The sequence below is a fragment of the Sciurus carolinensis genome, chromosome X, assembly GCF_902686445.1.
Source record: "Sciurus carolinensis chromosome X, mSciCar1.2, whole genome shotgun sequence".
NCBI classification, from domain to species: Eukaryota; Metazoa; Chordata; class Mammalia; order Rodentia; family Sciuridae; genus Sciurus; species Sciurus carolinensis.
This window is the reverse complement of record NC_062232.1, coordinates 96,586,254-96,605,040: the sequence shown is the minus strand read 5'-3', so window position 1 is coordinate 96,605,040 and position 18,787 is coordinate 96,586,254. Positions and strand designations below refer to the sequence as shown.

Sequence of the window (18,787 nt, the reverse complement as noted above, 5' to 3'; positions counted from 1 at the left end):
AACTTCAGTGACAACTTCCTTCTAGTATGGCCCTCCTCTTAAAGACTTCATCACCTCCCAATAACACAAAAGAGTAGTGACCGAGCCTTAACATATGCGCCTTTGAGGAACAGTTCAAATCTAAGCTATAGCAACATTTTATATATTGTCTAATAAGAAAGATCAGGACTTCTACCCTGTTCTAGTCAATGCTACCACCAATTCTGCTATTACTTTAAAACAATGTACTAATTCAGGGATTGCCTCTTTGAGGTTAATCTTATTAGTTTGTTCTGTAATAAATCCCTCCCCTGCCCTGCCACTACAAATATATGCACAGGAGAAAGGCTTTTGTATCTGTTATCATGTGTCCATCTCTTTTGTTTAATCTCTCATTTTTGAAAGTATTTTACTAGCCTCTTTGCCATGACAGTATTATTTTATCTGGAGCTTTTGCCTGGATGACTCTAGGTTGGTGGCCATATAGGCAAGAGCTCCAGTAGTAATTGTATTCAATACTATGCGATGCTGTATATGAAAGCTTCTACCATAGGTGTAATGCATAGTAAATTTCAATGAAAATTAATCACTTTCCATTGTCACAGTAAGAGATCGTCTACACCTCTAATCCCTTAGTTCTTATGTGGGCTCTTCGACTTGACCTAGGAATCTAACTAAGGAATAAGATGATTAACAAGAAAAAAAGCATAAAACTTTTGTTGTTTTTATATTTGCATGACAGTCATTGAAAGAGAGCAAAGTCTGAAGAAATGACCAAAGTATGATGCTTATATACCTTTTAAACAACAAACACTATCTGGGTGAAGGAATGACAGAGCAAATTGATATCTGGACTAGGGTAGTAAATTCTGGGGATATTACTAAGATATATATTATATGGGGGAGGGATATAGAAGCTAGTGAAAGATAAGAGTTACTTCAGAGTTTGTTTATTCAAATTTATTGCAGCCCCAATTACCAGTATATGATGATCAAGGCTATTTTCTAACCTTGGTATGTGAAGGACATCCCTCCCAAAAGAATCTTTATGGTTTGCTGCATGTAGGAAAACAAAGATCAGATGGCCCTTTCTGAAGTTTCAGTTGCTGAAGGAATTTCAGCTTGAAATAATCAACATATCAATATGATATATTTTGAGATGGTATGTTCTTGACTTCTTGAAGCCACTCCCTTTTCTCTTCCCCATGATATGGCTGGGACAAGACACAGTGCAAGAGATAATAGTCAGATTACATTTCTGCAGAACTGGCTACCTCACAAGACAGCATACCTCACCCTTAGAGAGCAGGGTTCACCATACCAACTTGGTGCACCAAATTTACAAATCCCAGTATGAACAAAGCTCGCTTCCAGGAACTATGACAACAGAAACTACTCCCTGTAGAGCAAGCTATAAGACTTTCACATACTGATGACTAAACTTTTTCATCCTCTTAAGAAACATCATTCATCAGGATTGTGGACAGAGGCTTATCAGCCAGAAGGCTTATCAGGAGACAGCAGCTGATTTCCCCAGTATAAAGTTAGGTCATTCTACCAGGAGCCAGTCCGCAAAGCAACCCAGGAAGCAACTGAGGTCCCTCATATTTGGGGCTCCTTCAACACAGGAATCATTGATAACAAAGGCTAATAAAGACAGTACTTCACACCATATGAAATGTTAATCATTTTACATTTTAGGAAATTAAGACTCAAAGAGGTTAAAAGCTTACATGAAGTTACATAGACATGGGATATAAGTGTGGCATAAGGGTCCATACTATTAAATAATTTGCTATATTATTCATACTTCTATAATCATTTTGTAACTGAGCACTGTGCAATGTGAACAACATATTTAGCAAAAAGGTAAAATATAATTCTTATAACCTACTTTTTAAAATAAACACAAAAAGATACAGACTATACTATAGCTCCAGACATGATTAAATCCCTAAGTGAGCAGTTTGAGCAGTAGTTCTGGTAGGAATTCAGAGGAGAGAAAGGACTTCATGTAAGATGTTGAGCTTTAAAAAGAAATGATTTGTGCCTGACTGATATTTCTAAAATGTATTCCCTCTGATAGTTTGCTCTGTTAATGATTGATGCAGTTTCCTGAAACATTGATTCAACAACCACATTGAACATCATTGCTGGAATGATCAATTAGCTGTAATGTAGACTGCTTCCCTCACCCAAACTATGCATTTCCAGTTTTATCCATATACTGACACATCTTTACATAGTTTTTACTTTAATTGTTTAATTCTACTTTAATAAGCCTTATCCCATGACTTTTCTTGACTCAAAATCAATACCATCCTTCTAAGAACATTAAAGTTCTAGAAACATGAAAAATATGTATTTGAAGGTCCTATGTCCCATGCTCTTAATAAATTTTTATATTATATTAGAGGCAAATTCTGAATTTCGATTTGTATTTCATTAAAGAGAGGATTTCTATACAACACCACCTACCTACTTCTGCCATATTGAAATGACAGTTGTTTAGCTGCCATCTTGTGGCAAATAATACACACTGAAAAAAAGTATTCAGCATTTCACAATAAAAGCCCAGATTTCCATTTTAATTTCCTCTTATAGGATGGTTCTGTATATCTTCCCTTAAGGTAAGAATTTTTTCATTTTTCCTGTTTGGGATTTTTGCATGGAGGAGTAATTCCAACATTTATACTTCATGTTATCCAGTAGTTCTTTTATAATACCAGTTTTGTTCTCTCTCTCTCTCTCTCTCTCTCTCTCTCTTATATATATATATATATATATATATATATATATATATATATGGTGGTTGAATATAACCCTCTCCTGTGGTCCCTAAAATATCAACTCTGTCTTCTTTATTCAGAAAGGCCACCAATTACAGACAGTAAAATGAAATCTACTGTCACATTTTTTCCAATGAGCTCACTCATTCCTAAAGTTGGTGATTTACATTTTGGAGATTTATTTATCTGTGTTGAGAACGGCTTGGCTCCCACCTCTCACATTCTTTAATTTTCCCTTTGGGTATGCTCACTTATACCATCCTTTTAAGTTAAGACTCACATTTGTGTTTTAAAGGTAACTCTGGCTGGAGAATGTATAAAGAAGGATTTGTTTCAGGATCAAGTTTTGTTTTGCTACCTGTGTTGCTGTGCAACTAAGGAAGGCACATGGATAGTTAATGTATCATGTTATATGTGGACTCTGAATACCAAGGTCCATCTCTCAAATCCAGTCTTTCCCTTTCACCAGGTGTTTGACTTTAAACAAGTCACTCTATATTTTCACGCCACGTCTTCCACAGATTTAAAATGGGAATCATAAAAGTATACATGCCATAATGTTCTTGAGAGGGCTAAATGAGTTAACACAGGTAAAGTTCTTTAAATGGTACCAGTGAGTACTCAAAAACTGTGAGATAATATGACTTACTATGTATTATTTCTGCATTTTTTCTCCTTAATGCCAGGTCACTCTGATGATGTCTAACTCTCAGTGTTCAATCATACTGCCCTTTTAAAACTGCCTTAGCAAATGTTTATTAAGTCTTTAATATGAGCCACACATAATCTTAGGTTCTGAACTATAAGAGAGAAAAGGGCAAACTGTCATAGTTCTCATGTAGTTCACAATTGAGAAGGTATTAGACAATAAACAGGTATATTCACAAACAGCATAACTTTAGAAAGAGTAAGGCAAAAAGAAAATGTAAAAGCAAAGTTAAAGGAATAAGAAAGAAGTAATAGGAAATGAGATCAGAGAGGTAGGAATGGATGGAATAATATAGGACTTCGTAGGGCATATTAAAGACTTTAGATTTTATACTAAGGGCAATGGAAATTCACTTGACAATTTTAAATCAGGGAATTGCATAATAAAATGTATATCTTCTTTTTAAATGATCATATTTTCTGTTTCATCATTTCAGAGTCAAGAAAGCAAGTCTTTGGAGAATGAAGCAGATGTGTAAATAGAAATAAGTGTGAGAGATGCCAAGAGTCCCTTTCCTAAGATGAACTGCATTCATATCCTTTAGTTCCATGAGATAATTCATTGTAACCAATTATCTTTTTCTGCTTAAAATATTTCTGATTGTTTTCTAATTATTTCCTTTTTCTCTTTTGGTATTGGAAAGGGGTGCTCTACCACAGACCTACACCCCCAGTCCTTTTTATTTTTATTTTGAGACAGTTCCTTGTTAAGTTTCTGAGGCTAGCCTTGAACGTGTGATCCTCTTGTCTCAGTCTCCAAAGTCACTGCGATTGCAGGTGTGCACCATAGTACCCAGCCCTGTTTTCTGTTCATTCACAACAGACAAAAATATTTCTAACTACCTAACTCTTCTAATTCTAAATGTGCACAATTCCTTCTGTCTACCTTCCTCATAATATTGATTGTCATCTTTGTTTCCCTTGTAAACTTCTTTATAGTGAAAAAGTGATGGTCTTCTTATATTCTACAACGTCAAATGGTCTGGATATGCAGCTTTTTTATGACACTCCTGTGTGGCATTCTGTTTTTTTCTGCCCCAGACCTAGGAACTAAAGGATTAGCAAAAGCAGGATACATTGGCATACTGCAGATTCTGGGGAATTGATTCTCAAACAAAGGGAATAGACCTTGCCAGACAGAAGCAACATGGTCTCCAAGGAAATGTAATGACAGCCATATGGTATAGTTGTGCTATTGACATAGTCATGGCAGTGGGTGAAAGAGTCTCCCAACAGGTGTACACAAGACAAGCTCAGAGAGTTTAGGAACACAGTATTCAAAGACCTAAGCTAGGGCTGGGGAGATAGTTCAGTTGGTAGAGTGCTCACCTTGCAAGCACAAGGCCCTGGGTTCAATCCCCAGCACCACAAAAAAAAATACCTAAGCTAGCAAGCAACACCAAGGGAAGCTTAGTAGCTAGTAATAGGGCTTAAGTCACAGGAATGTAGTTTAGGAAAAGAACAGATAAGACCCTTCAGGTCTTGGTAGCTTATCAGTACAGAAAACTCCTTGGGACAAGGTAGAGACCTGAACTAGGATAAAATTTTGGAGAAAAACTAGAATTTTTATATTTGCTATAAGTAGTTATACATGACTGCAGAATGCATTTAGACACACCATAAATGGAGTATAACTTCTCATTCTTCTAATTGAACATGATATAGAATTACACTGATCATGTATTCATATACAAACATAAGGTCATAATGTGCAATTCATTATACTATCCTTCCTAACCCCGTGCCTCTTCCCCTCCCTTCACTCCCCTCTGTCTAATCCAACGTACTTCTAGTCTTCTCTAAAGCTCCGCTTATTGTGAATAAGCATCTGAATATCAGAAAACATTCGGCCCTTGGTTCTTATAGATTGGCTTATTTCACTTAGCATGATATTCTCCAGTCCCATCCACTTACTGGCAAATGCCACAATTTCATTCTTCTCTAAGGCTGAGTAATATTCCATTATGTATATATACCATAATTCCTTTATCCATTCAATTGTTGAAGGGCACCTAGGTAGGCTTCACAGTTAGTGATGGTTAATTGAGCTGCTATAAATATTGATGTGGCTGCCTCACTGTAGTTATGCTGATTTTAAGTCCTTTGGGTATAGACTGAGAAGTGGGATAACTGGGTCAGGTGGTGGGTCCATTCCAAGTTTTCTGAGGAATCTCCATACTGCTTTCTAGAGTGGTTGCAGAAATTTGCATTCCCACGAGCAATGTATGAGTGTACCTTTTTCCCCACATCCTAGTCAACATTTATTGTTGCTTGTATTCTTTATAATTGCTGTCAGACTAGAGATAAAATCTTAGAGTAGTTTTGATTTGCATTTCTCTAATCACTAGAGATGATGAATATTTTTCATGTTTATTGATGGATTGTATTTCTTCTGTGATTTGTTCAGTTCCTTAGCCAATTTATTGATAGGGCTATTTGGGTTTTTGGTATTTAGTTTTTTTGAATTATTTATATGTCCTGGAGATTAGTGCTCTATGTGAGGAGCATGTGCTAAAGATTTTCTCCCATTCTGTAGGCTATTTCTTCATGTTATTGATTTTTTCATTTGCTGAGAAGAAGCTTTTAGGTTTGAATCCAGAAAGATGAAATAAATTAAAGGGATACAAATAGGAAAAAAAAACTCAAATTATCACTATTTGCTGAAAACATGATCCTATATCTAGAAGATCAAAAAAACTCCACCAGAAAACTTCTAGAACTAATAAATGAATTCAGCAAAAGAGCAGGATATAAAATCAATACCCACAAATCAAATGCATTTCTATATAACAGTGATGAATCCACTGCAACAGAAATTATGAAAACTACCCCATTCACATTAGCCACAAAAAAATAAAATACTTGGAAATCAACCTAAAGAAAGAGGTCAAAGACCTCTACAATGAAAACTACAGAACACTAAAGAAAGAAATTGGGGGATCCAAGATGGCGTACTAGAGGGAGGCTGCGTTCCTTGTCACTCCGTAACTCCAGTTTCAAGCAGAGGATATCTGTTTCTTTGTGAGGCAGTTTTTGCTGCTTATCGATTCCCTGGTGTTTACCCCATTTGTCTGCTGTGATGACCTGCAGTCTGCCAGCATATCAACGCCTTTTTTGAGTGCAGATTGCTCACTATCAGGTGCCTATCATCCACCATTTGCCTGCCTCTCACCTGTCCATCAACTGCCTTACACCTATCCATCACCCAATGCACAAGGTTCACCTCCCGATCGTCCGACAACAGTCAGCAAACTGATCGCCGACAGCCAGTGGAGCACCAGCTGCCTGCTGTTGCCTGGAAGTTCTCTGTCACAGTACCTGCAGGTTTGATTACACGTGGTTTCCGCCATTTTGAGACAACAGCCAGGCCCCGTAGGACCCCTGGCCGGACTGACTGAGCCCCATCTCCAGGATCCCTCAGCCCGACTGATCACTCCCTGCCTCTGGGGCCCTCACATCGACTGACTGCTCCCTGCTGCCAGGACCCCCAGACCAACTGACTGCACCCTATCACTGGGACCCCAGACCGACTGATTGCACCCGGCCCCCAGGATCCCACAACCAAACCAAACACACCAGACCTCCAGGACTCCTGCCTAACCAACTGCATCCCACCTCCAGGACCTCCAGCTGACCACGTCCACACCCTGAGCTGCAGTTCCCCATTTGCCAACACCTTTCAAAGCCAGAGGAGCCATCTTGGATAATCCTGGAAGCCGTAGCTCCAATCTTTAGGTGGGGCAAATCCCATCCTGAGACGCCTACTGGAGGCTTGAAGTTCATTGTCAGGTACCTCTCATGCATCAGGCTACTGAACACTGGGAGGTTTCATTACTATATGACTGTTATACTGTAGATTTTCTTTTTTCTCCTTTTTAAAAAATTTAAGTTTTTATTTCTTTACTTTTATTGCTCTCTTTTCCTTTCATTTACCTGTTCCCTCAGAGTCTCTTTCTCCCTTTTTTGCATGCTAACATCCAATTTCTTTTGATTACACTCTCACCCTTTCTATTATCTAGAACTTCTGTATAATCTTTTCTTATCCCATTAACAGCCACATTCTACATCCCTCTCCTCTTTGTCCTCCATTTGAAACTGCAGACCTTATTGCAAATCTTTGTTTTACTGAAGATAATATTTGAACTCATTCTGTTTATTATGACAATTTTGTTATTGTCCTCATAGGGGCTATTTGGTCTAGGATTGCATAGTGTCTGAATTGGGCACTGCTAATACTGATCTCCCCTTAAAGAAAGGATTTTGGAAACCTATAGGACCACTATAAGCCTATAGGAGGAAAATCTGCAATACCCCATATCTGCACTGCTAGAGCAGAAGATACATGAACAACAAGGGAAGAAAATGATCCAAACAAATCTAGAGTCTATATTAATAGAATACAATGACAGTATGTTAGAAGAAATGTCAGAAAACAACTTCAGATTATACATGATTAAGATGATTGGCGAAGCAAAGGATGAGATAAGAGAGCAAATGCAGGCAATGAATGATAATACCAATAAGCTGAAAGAGCACCTGCAGGAAGCAAAAGATCATTGCAATAAAGAGATAGAGATTCTCAAAATAAACCAAATGGAAATCCTTGAAATGAAGGAAACAATAAACCAAATAAACTCAATGGAAAGCATCACCAAAAGACTACACCATGTGGAAGACAGAACCTCAGACAATGAAGACAAAATATTTAATCTTGAAAATAAAGTTGCCCAAACAGAGAAGATGGTAAGAAATCATGAACAGAATCTCCAAGAACTATGGGACATCATGAAAAGACCAAATTTGAGGATTACTGGGATTGAGGAAGGCACAGAGATACAAACCAAAGGAATGAAACACCTATTCAATGAAATAATATCAGAAAATTTCCCAAGCCTGAAGAATGAAATGGAAAATCAAATCTAAGAGGCTTACAGAACACCAAATGCACAAAATCACAACAGATCCACACCAAGGCACATTATAATGAAAATGCCTAACATTCAAACTAAAGATAGGATTTTGAAGGCCACGAGAGAAAAGCATCAGATTACATATAGGGGGAGACCAATATGGATAGCAGCCGACTTCTCAACCCAGACTCTAAAAGCTAGAAGGGCCTGGAACAATGTATTTCAAGCTCTGAAAGAACATGGTTGCCAACCAAGAATCCTATACCCAGCAAAACTAACCTTCAGATTTGAAGATCAAATAAAATCCTTCCATGATAAACAAAAGTTAAAAGAATTTACAAATAGAAAGCCTGTACTACAGAATGTTCTCAACAAAATATTCCATGAAGAAGAAATGAAAAACAGCAATGTAGGTCAGCAAAGGGAGTAACTACCTTAGAGAAAAACTACTCAAAGAAGAAACCAAGCCAACTTAAAAACCAAAAATAAGCCAAATGACTGGGAATACAAATCATATCTCAATAATAACCCTGAACGTTAATGGCCTAAACTCATCAATCAAAAGACACAGACTGGCAGAATGCATTAAAAAGAAAGACCCAACAATATGCTGCCTGCAAGAGACTCATCTCATAGAAAAAGACATCCACAGACTAAAGGTGAAAGGATGGGAAAAAACCTACCACGCACATGGACTCAGTAAAAAAGTGGGGGTTTCCATTCTTATATCACATAAAGTGGACTTCAAGCCAAAGTTAGTCAGAAGGAATAAAGAAGGACATTTCATACTGCTTAAGGGAACCATAAATCAGGAAGACATAATGATAGTAAATATTTATGCCCCAAACAATGGTGCATCCCTGTACATCAAACAAATCCTTCTCAATTTCAGGAATCACATAGACCACAACACAATGATTCTGGGTGAATTTAAAGCACTGCTGTCACCACTAGATAGATCTTCCAAACAAAAACAGAACACAATCAATAACCTAGACTTAATAGACATATATAGAATATTCCATCCATCAACGAGTGGATTCACCTTCTTCTCAGCAGCACATGGAACCTTCTCGAAAATAGACCATATGTTATGCCACAAAGCAGCCCTTAGGAAATGCAAAAAAATAGAGACACTGCCTTGTGTTCTATCAGATCATAATGGACTGAGAGTAAAAATCAATCACAAAATAAAAAACAGAAATTACTCCAACACCTGCAGACTAAATAATGTGCTATTGAATGAAACATGGATAACAGAAAACATCAGGGAGGAGATAAAAAAAATTCTTAGAGGTCAATGAGAATGACAATACAACATATCAAAATCTCTGGGACACTATGAAAGTGGTACTAAGAGGAAAATTCATTGCATGTAGTGCATTCCAGAAAAGAATGAAAAGTCAACAACTAAATGACCTAACATTACAGCTCAAAGCCCTAGAAAAAGAAGAACAGAATAACAGCAAAAGTAGTAGAAGACAGGAAATAATTAAAATCAGAGCTGAAATCAATGAAATTGAAACAAAAGAAACAATTCAAAAAATTGACAAAAGAAAAAGTTGGTTCTTTGATAAAGTAAACAAAATAGACAAACCCTTAGCCACACTAACAAAGAGGAGAGAGAAAACTCAAATTACTAAAATTCATGATGAAAAAGGAAATATCATGACAGACACCACTGAGATACAGAACATAATGAGAAGCTATTTAGAAAATCTGTATTCCAACAAAATAGAATCTACTGAAGACATTGACAAATTTCTAGAGACATATGCTCCTCCCAAACTGAACCAGGAGGACATACCCACTTTAAACAGATCAATATCAAGCAATGAAATAGAAGAAGTCATTAAAAACCTACCATCCAAGAAAAGTCCAGGACCAGACGGATTCTCAGCTGAGTTCTACAAGACCTTCAAAGAAGATCTCATTCCAATACTTCTCAAAGTGTTCCAGGAAATAGAAAAAGAGGGTACCCTACCAAACTCATTCTATGAAGCTAATATCACCCTCATACCCAAACCAGGAAAAGACACATCAAGGAAAGAAAATTTTAGACCAATATCCTTGATGAATATAGATGCAAAGATCCTTAACAAAATATTGGCAAACCATATCCAAAAGCATATTAAGAAAATCATGCACCACGATCAAGTGGGGTTCATCCCTGGAATGCAAGGATGGTTTAACATTTGTAAATCAATAAACGTAATCCATCATGTCAATAGACTTAAGGATAAGAATCATATGGTTATTTCAATTGATGCAGAAAAAGCGTTCAACAAAATACAATACCCCTTCATGCTCAAAACACTAGAAAAAATAGGGAGAGTAGGAACATACGTGAACATTGTAAAGGCTATTTATGCTAAGCCCATGGCCAACATCATTCTTAATGGAGAAAAACTGAAACCATTCCCGTTAAAAATGGGAACAAGACAGGGATGTCCTCTTTCACCACTTCTATTCAACATTGTCCTCAAAACTCTAGCCAGAGCAATTAGGCAGACTAAAGAAATTAAAGGGATACGAATAGGAAAAGAGGAACTTAAGCTGTCACTGTTTGCTGATGACATGATTCTATATTTAGAGGATCCAAAAAACTCCTCCAGGAAACTTCTAGACTTCATCAATGAATTCAGCAAAATAGCAGGCTATAAAATCAACACGCATAAATCTAAAGCATTTTTATACGCAAGCAATGAAACAGCTGAAAGGGAAATGAGGAAAACAACTCCATCTGCAATAGCCTCAAAAAAAAAATAAAATAAAATACTTGGGCATCAATCTAACCAAAGAAGTAAAAGATCACTACAATGAAAACTACAAAACACTGAAGAAAGAAATTAAGGAAGACCTTAGAAGATGGAAAGATCTCCCATGTTCTTGGATAGGCAGAATTAATATTGTCAAAATGGCCATACTACCAAAAGTGCTATACAGATTCAATGCAATTCCAATTAAAATCCCAATAATGTAACTTACAGAAATAGAACAAGCAATCATGAAATTCATCTGGAAGAATAAGAAACCCAGAATAGCTAAAACAATCCTTAGCAGGAAGAATGAAGCAGGGGCTATCACAATACCAGAACTTCAACTCTACTACAAAGCAATAGTAACAAAAATGGCATGGTATTGGCACCAAAATAGACAGGTAGATCAATGGTACAGAATAGAGGACACGGACACAAACCCAAATAAATACAATTTTCTCATACTAGACAAAGGTGCCAAAAATATGCAATGGAGAAAAGATAGCCTCTTCAACAAATGGTGCTGGGAAAACTGGAAATCCATATGCAACAGAATGAAACTAAACCCCTATCTTTCACCCTGCACAAAAATCAACTCACAATGGATCAAGGACCTCGAAATCAGACCAGGGACCTTGCATTGTATAGAAGAAAAAGTAGGTCCAAATCTTCACCTTGTTGGCTTAGGATCAGAATTCCTTAACAGGACTCCCATAGCACAAGAAATAAAAGCAAGAATCAACAACTGGGATAGATTCAAACTAAGTATCTTTCTCTCAGCAAAGGAAACTATCAGCAATGCGAAGAGAGAGCCTACAGAGTGGGAGAATATCTTTGCCACTCATACTTCAGATAGAGCCCTAATTTCCAGAATCTATAAAGAACTCAAAAAACTCTACACGAAGAATACAAATAACCCAATCAACAAATGGGCTAAAGATATGAACAGACACTTCACAGAAGATCTACAAGCAATCAACAAACATATGAAAAAATGTTCACCATCTTTAGTAATAAGAGAAATGCAAATCAAAACTACACTAAGATTCCATCTCACCCCAATTAGAATGGCGATTACCAAGAATACAAGCAACAATAGTTGTTGGAGAGGATGTGGGGAAAAAGGTACACTTATACATTGCTGGTGGGGCTGCAAATAAGTGCAGGCACTCTGGAAAGCAGTGTGGAGATTCCTTAGAAAACTTGGAATGGAACCACCATTTGACCCAGCTATCCCACTCCTTGGCCTATACCCAAAGGACTTAAAATCAGCAGATTACAGAGATACAGCTACATCAATGTTCATAGCTGCTCAATTCACAATAGCAGACTGTGGAACCAACCTAGATGTCCTTCAATTGGTGAATTGATAAAGAAACTGTATTATATATATACAATGGAATATTATTCAGCTATAAAGAATAATAAAATTATGGCATTTGCAGGCAAATGGATGAAATTGGAGAATATCATGCTAAGTGAGATAAGCCAATCTCAAAAATCCAAAAGGCGAATGATCTCACTGATAAGTGGATGATGACACATAATGGGGGGTGGGAGGGGTGCAAGAATGGAGGAAGGAGGGACTGTATAGAGGGAAAAGAGGGGTGGGAGGGGTGGGGAGGAGGAAAAAAATAACAGAATGAATCAACCAACATTACCCTATGTAAATTTATGATTACACAAATGGTATGCCTTTACTCCATGTACAGAGAAACAACATGTATCCCATTTGTTTACAATAAAAATAAATTTAAGAAAAAAAAAAGAAATTGAAGAAGGCCTTAGAAGATGGAAATATCTCCATGCTTTTGGATAGGCAGAATTAACTTTGTCAAAATGGCCATACTACTAAAAGTGTTATACAGATTTAATGCAATTAAAATACCAATACCATTCTTCATAAAATTAGAAAAAGCAATCATGAAATTCATTTTGGAAAAATAAAAGACCCACAATACCCAAAGCAATCCTTAGCAAAAAAAAAAAAAAAAAAAAAAAAGAAGCAGGAGGCATCACAATACCAGAACTTCAACTCTACTACAAAGCAATAGTAACAAAAATGGCATGGTATTGACACCAAAACAGACATGTAGACCAATGGTACAGAATAGAAGACACAGAGACAAACCAACATAAATACTGTTATCTCATACTAGACAAAGGTACCAAAAACATACACTGGAGAAAAGATAGCCTCTTCAACAAATGGTGCTGGGAAAACTGAAAATCCATAAGTAGCAAAATGAAATTAAACCCCTATATCTCACCCTGCACAAAACTCAACTCATAGTGGATCAAAGACAGGCACTAGAACAGGGACTCTGCGCCTATAGAAGAAAAAGTAAGTTTAAATCTTCACCATGCAGTCTTAGGAACTGACTTCCTTAACAAGACTCCTAAACTGCAAGAAGTAAAATAAAAAATCAATAAATGGAATGAACTCATACTTTGACCATTCATATTTGTTCTTCTCTGAAGTACCTGCTCAGTTCCTTTGCCCACATATTGGTTGGATTATTTGATTTTTTGGTGTTCAGTTTTTTAATTCTTTGTATATTCTGGAAATTAATGCCTTATCTGAGGTAATGGTGGTGAATCTGCAGTTCCATCCATTTACCAGCAAATGATGCAATTTTATTCTTTATGGTTGAGAACTCCACTGTGTCGTTTTTTAAAAAATCTGATATATATTTATTGTCTTTTTTACATACCACATTATAAATCATGAAACTGAGGTGATTGTTTTTATAAGAAGCATACAAAAAACATTTATTGTGGAAAATAATCTAATTTCCTCAACAGAAACATGAATATATACAAGATAATGGACATCTGAGAAAATAGAGAAATTAAGAGCACACACTTTGATTTTATTTATAAACTATACAGAATTTGAAAAAATAAGCAAAGGGATTAACTAACAGACCTCCATCTCTTAGGAAACCTTCTGAATACCCAGCTTATTTTAAAAACAAAATAAGCCATTTCATCTCCCTCAACCAATTTCCAAATGCCATGATTTCATTATTCTGTTATTGGTGTTCTATTTGTGGGGCTGTGATGAGAGCTATTTCACATCCTTAAGAAGTGATAGTGCAGAAATAATGGAATGTCTGCACCATGGATAATTTAAAATTGAAATCCAAGTTATACCACATTTTCTTTATCAACTCATCTACTGGGGACACCTCAGCTTATTTACAACTTGGCTATTATTTGAATTGTGCTGCTATAAACATTGATGTGGGTGTATACCTATGTAGTATGCTAATGTTTAGAACTTTTGGATATATACCAAAGTGTGGAAGAGTGGGATAGCTGAGTCATAAGGTGGTTCCATTCCTATACATTCCTAGTCTTTTTTTTTTTTTTTTTTTTTTTTTTTTTTTTGGTACCAGCAATTGAAGTTAGGGGCACTTAACCATTGAGTCACATTTTAATTTTTTTTAAATTTTGAGCCAGGTGCAGTGGTGCACACCAGTAATCCCAGCATCTCAGGAAGCTGAGGTAGATGGATCTTGAGTTCAACTTAGCAAAGCCCTGAGCAATTTTTCAAGACCCTGTCTGTAAATGAAATATAAAAAGGACTAGGGATGTGGATCAGTGGTTAATCACCCCTGGGTTTAATCTGGGATACCAAAAAATAATCTTAGACAGGGTCTCGATAAAATTGCTTAGGCCCCCACTAAGTTCCTGAGGCTGGTCTTGAACTTGCAATCCTCCTGCTTCAGCCTCCTGAGTTGCTGGGATTACAGGCATGCACCACCATGCTCTACTCATTCCTAGTTTTTTGAAGAATCTCCATACTTCTTTCCAAGTGATTGTATGAATTTGAAGACCCACCAACAATGTATGAGTGCACCTATCCCCCCACATCCTCATCAGCATTTATTTGTATTTGAGATGAAAAACATTCTAACTGAGGTGAGTTGGAATCTCACTGCAGTTTTGATTTGAATTTCCCTAATTGCTAGGGGTCTGATCATCTTTTCATATATTTGTTGGCTATTTGCATTTTCTTTTGAGAAATGTCCATTTAGTTCCTTTGGTCATTTATTGATTAGGTTATTGGGTTTTGGGGGGGGTTTTCTGGTGTTTTGGGGGGTTCTTTATATATTCTGGATGTTAGTCCCCTCTCAGAAGAGTAGCTGGTAAAGAGTTTCTCCCATTCTATGTAGGCTCCCTCTTCACACTCCTGTTTCCTTTGCTGTGCAGAAGGTTTTTAATTTGTAGCCATCTTACTTAGTGAATCTTGGTTTCATTTATTGAGCTTTAGGAGTCTTATTAAGGAGGTTGGTGTTTATGCCAACATACTAGAATGTTGAGCCTATGTTTTCTTTTAGCAGTTCCTTCTGGTCTAACTCCTAGATCTTTGATTCATTTTGAGTTGAGTTTTGTGCAGGCAGAGAGATAAGGATCTAGCTTCATCCTTCGATACAAGAGTATCCAGCACCATTTGTTACAAAGGTTATCTTTTCTCCAATGTACATTTTAAGCAACTTTGTCAAGGATCATATGAATGCATCAAGGTGAATTTGTCTGTCTTCTATTCCATTGGTTTTCATGACAATACCATGCTGTATTTGCCATGTAATATTTTCAATGTGATCAAACCTTCTATTTCTTTCTCATAATGACTTCTAGGTTTTAAATGCTATTTTTAAGAATTTCCCCACATCAAATTTATTAAAAATATTGTTCTACAATGCCTTCTAGTATTTTATCTAATAATAATTCTAATTAAAAATAAACAAGATTTTTGAAGGAATAAGTAGCATGAAAAATACAATAATTTTAGAAACATTTAATAAAGGGGTTATTAACAAAGCTGGGAGCATGGTATAGAGAAATAGCAGAACATCATGCCTTATCTTGGAGAAAATTACATTGCAGAGAGGTGGTGATCACTTCCAGGCCTAAAGCAATGAGGAGTGGAAGCTATGTATGTAGGGCAACCTCAGGGACACCATGACATGGTCAAGGAACACAAATTAGTCTGTGACAAACTGCAGGAAAGGTGTCAGGGCAAGAAAATAAATAATTAGGGATTAATCCTCTGTAACATCATACTTTTCCTCCCCCTAATCTACCACCAGAAACCAGAGAACAGGGAAGCCCACTGAATTTACTTATACTACTGACCCTCTCAAGCAAGGTACGTAGTTGATGTTCAACCAGAGAAGCAGAACCAATGGGAGATATACACCCAAAATATGTACACAAAATCACTTCTGTCTGTGTGTGTGTAGGCGGGTTATTACAAGGAATTTCCTTACCCAATCAAATATCATGCTGTCTAGAAAGTCCAAAGTCCACAGGGCACGAAATCAGGAAGGGAAGATCACAAGAAGGCAGAATCCCTCCAACAGGGGCTGAGGAAATTGAAGGAAGGTCCAGGCAAAGGCAGAGCAGTTGCAGACTCAACCAGTATCTCATGCCAACAGTCAGCAAATCAGCCACAACAGTGTGAAGATCCCTAGATGTAGAAATAGCTAAAGTGTTTCTTTCTTTCCACTGCTTTGGCTTTCTATTCTCAGGGAGGGCTTCAGCCTTCCTTTTAAAGGGCTTCCATCTGATTAGGCCAGGCCCTAACAAAATCTTCCTTTTGATTTCCTCAACAGAAACTGATTAGAGACTTTAATTACAACTGCAAAATACCTTCACAGCAGGACCTAGGTTAGCCTTTGATTGAATAATTCGAATAAGGTGTGTTTTCTATAAAATAGCTGCTGCCTCCCTTCTCTTCAGTTCTAATAGGGGAATTCCCCTTGGTAGCCCGGAGCAGAAATTCTGGGCACTGTGGTTCCACCTAGCCAAATTGACATGTTACATAAACTTCCTTGTGGGGCATAGAGCAGGATGTTAGAAGGGTGAAGAGTCATCTGGAGGAGCAAACAGAAGAAAACCAGCATGAAATACATGCTGCTTATCATTTCTTTTTTTGCAGTGATGGGAAGCAAATTCAGAGGCTCACGTGCTAGGCAAGCAAGCACTCCAGCATTTAGCTATATCCCCAGTCCCTTATCATTTTAATTGACAAAATGTGTATGTGTTTATGGTTTACAAAAAGATGTTTTGAAATAAGGACATATTGTGGAATGGCTAAATCAAAGTTAGATTTTTGACTGGAGGATGTCATATGTAATTAATTTGTATTCCCAGTTAAGAGATTGCTCCTAAAGATAGAAGCATCTATTTATTGGTCTCTATTTATTGAACAGGTTCCTTCTTAACAAGATATAACCCATTGCTTTAGTTAAGTATTTATTTAATACTTTAGTGCACGAAGTTAGGAGGGACCAAAAGGGAAAGGCAGGCACAGCTAAAGATACATATGTTGGGGGATGTATTATATACTTCTTTCTTTTTTTGGTTAAAGAAAAAACCCTTTATAATCTATATTCTCTTCATAAATAAAAAAGGCACAGAAAAAAAACTTCGTTTTAATCTGGCATGTATGTGCATCTTCTCTTTTCATATATAACGTTTGCATAATACCACAGTCCACTGGCCGAATACCTAAAAGAAAAATTATGTATCAGGAAAGAAAAACGTATTATTAAAAGAAAGCAAGCCTCCTGCCTCAGGAGGCTGAGGCAGGAGGATTAGTATGTTCAAAGCCAGCCTCAGCAAAAGTGAGGCACTAAGCAACTCAGTGACAACCTGTTCCTAAATAAAATACGAAATAGGGTTGAGGATGGGGTTCAGTGGTCAAGTGCCCCTAAGTTCAATCCCTAGTAAACCCCCCACCAAAAAAAGAAAGCTCAAGAAGGTGGCTTTGGAGGGCAGGAGGCCACCCTCTTCAGTAAAAGCAGACAGTATGCAGGAAAGCCCTGCCACGCCTCTCCTCAAAAGTTTGCAGCAGGTCTTCGATCTCGTTCTCCATGTCATCCAAGTGCCGGATGCACTGGCAGAGCTCAAAGATAAGGAACGCTCCCAGGGCAGCCTCTTTACGGTTGTCCTGGATGTCCACGTTGATCACATGCACTGCCTGGCAGGTTTCCTGTTCTCTGGAATTCAGATGGTCCACCACCTGGTCGTAGACTCTCTCTTCACACGTGAGGATCAGATCAAATGGATCTTGACAGTCCTGGAACCTTTCCGGTCGGGGTTTGAGTCTCTTATTTCTGTCCAGCATATGTAAAACGCCGTTCTGTGTGTAGAGTTGTTTGTCCTTCGTAAGAAGATCCTGGTACATCTCATCATATGTGGTTCTGAAATCATAAACATTTGGCTTGTCGGGTGCTGGTCCTGGAAGCCTCACGTGAGCTCCTGTTCCAAAGGACCGGACATTGAATCCTTGTCTGCTGAGGATGCTGTGCGCCTCCATGCTCCGGTTCTGGTTATTGGAGCACACCACTGCCACCCGCAGATGTGGCAAAGGCATGGCAAACGCCATCCCTTACTTCCACCTGGCTGTGCTGCTTCCACCAAAGCAAGATGGCAAGCAGCTAATCCTAGTCAGTGATGCAAAGCAGCTGCATCCTCAAAGTAGAGTCCAGACACCAAGCAGCCTACTGGACCTGGTGCCAGAAGGGAGGCCCCGTGTTTTTCCCAACTAGGTTTGACTAGAACAATTTAGATGAGAAGTTTATTTGAAGACTCACGGTCTCAGAGTTCTTAGTTCATAGAAGGCCGA

General features: G+C 37.6%; 1 protein-coding gene across 1 annotated transcript; it reads right to left on the bottom strand.

Moving 5' to 3' along the window:
• Nucleotides 1-17,950: 17,950 nt before the first annotated feature.
• LOC124971716 (RNA polymerase II subunit A C-terminal domain phosphatase SSU72-like) lies at nt 17,951-18,535 on the bottom strand. Its single transcript, XM_047535361.1, has one exon. The coding sequence runs from the start codon at nt 18,533-18,535 to the stop codon at nt 17,951-17,953; it is 585 nt and encodes a 194-aa protein (XP_047391317.1).
• Between the last annotated feature and the right edge of the window lie 252 nt (nt 18,536-18,787).